Genomic DNA, 898 nt, shown 5'->3' on the forward strand with positions numbered 1-898 from the left:
CCCAACCTTCCTTCCGAGGAGTGGTTGGTGGGTTTGAACCACCAGCCTTCTGGTTAGCAGTCAAGTGCCTTAGGCACTATGCTACCAGAGCTCCCGTGATTTTGTTTATTAAGTATGAAATGATGTTTGAATAAAGCAACTGTAAATGGATACTTTGATTTTTTTCAAATAAATGCCTATTCACTACCATATGTCCTCCTCCCACTCACTTCTCACCAGAGTCATTCATTCCATCCTGTTATTCTGACCAGTTTTACAAAAATCCTTGAAGAAAATTTCCTTCTCATAAGGTGGTAGGTTATATTTGGTAGATTCAAGATGCATTGCAGAAAATGCTCTGGCTATGTAGATTTAGGTTGTTTTTTCCAGCATAAATAATAGCATTTCTTCTTTTTTTTAAGTGATGAACTAAAGAAAGCCAGTAGAGATGATGCCCAAACTATGAAAATTTCACCTGTGCCTAATAGTTTATCAAAGCGAAATGTATCTTTGACTCGAAGCCACAGTGTTGGAGGGCCCTTGCAAAACATTGATTTTTCCCAGCGACCGTTTCATGGTATTTCAACAGTTAGTCTTCCAAATAGTCTGCAGGAAGTTATGGTAGGTAACAGCATTGTGATTATACTGTGTATATATGTACTTACTAAATTAGCACTCTAGTAGACTTGTTCTACACACATGAAAAGTGCAAATGTTCTGTGAACACTTGAAGCAATTTTTTATTGTGGAGAATTTCAAATATATACAAAAATAAACAGAAATGTATAATGAGTTACCTTCACTTATCATCTAACTTTAATAATTTTAAATTTATGGCCAGTCTTTTTTTTTTCCTTTTTTTTTTAAATGCATTTTATTGAAATATAATTTATGTACAGTGAAATACACAAAACTAAAG

The 898-nt window shown here is 34.2% G+C and overlaps 1 protein-coding gene across 1 annotated transcript in view; it reads left to right on the top strand.

The window, feature by feature from the left end:
• The window catches only part of DENND4C (DENN domain containing 4C), a 122,831-nt gene that overhangs the window by 106,619 nt on the left and 15,314 nt on the right, over positions 1-898 (top strand). Inside the window, exon 27 of the mRNA XM_042782498.1 lies at positions 402-600. Within this exon, the coding sequence (XP_042638432.1) occupies positions 402-600 (199 nt within the window). The remainder of the gene's footprint in view (positions 1-401; positions 601-898) is intronic.

This window comes from Orycteropus afer, unplaced genomic scaffold (assembly GCF_000298275.1).
Source record: "Orycteropus afer afer isolate SDZICR_OR568_19922 unplaced genomic scaffold, OryAfe1.0 scaffold00345, whole genome shotgun sequence".
Lineage (NCBI taxonomy): Eukaryota > Metazoa > Chordata > Mammalia > Tubulidentata > Orycteropodidae > Orycteropus > Orycteropus afer.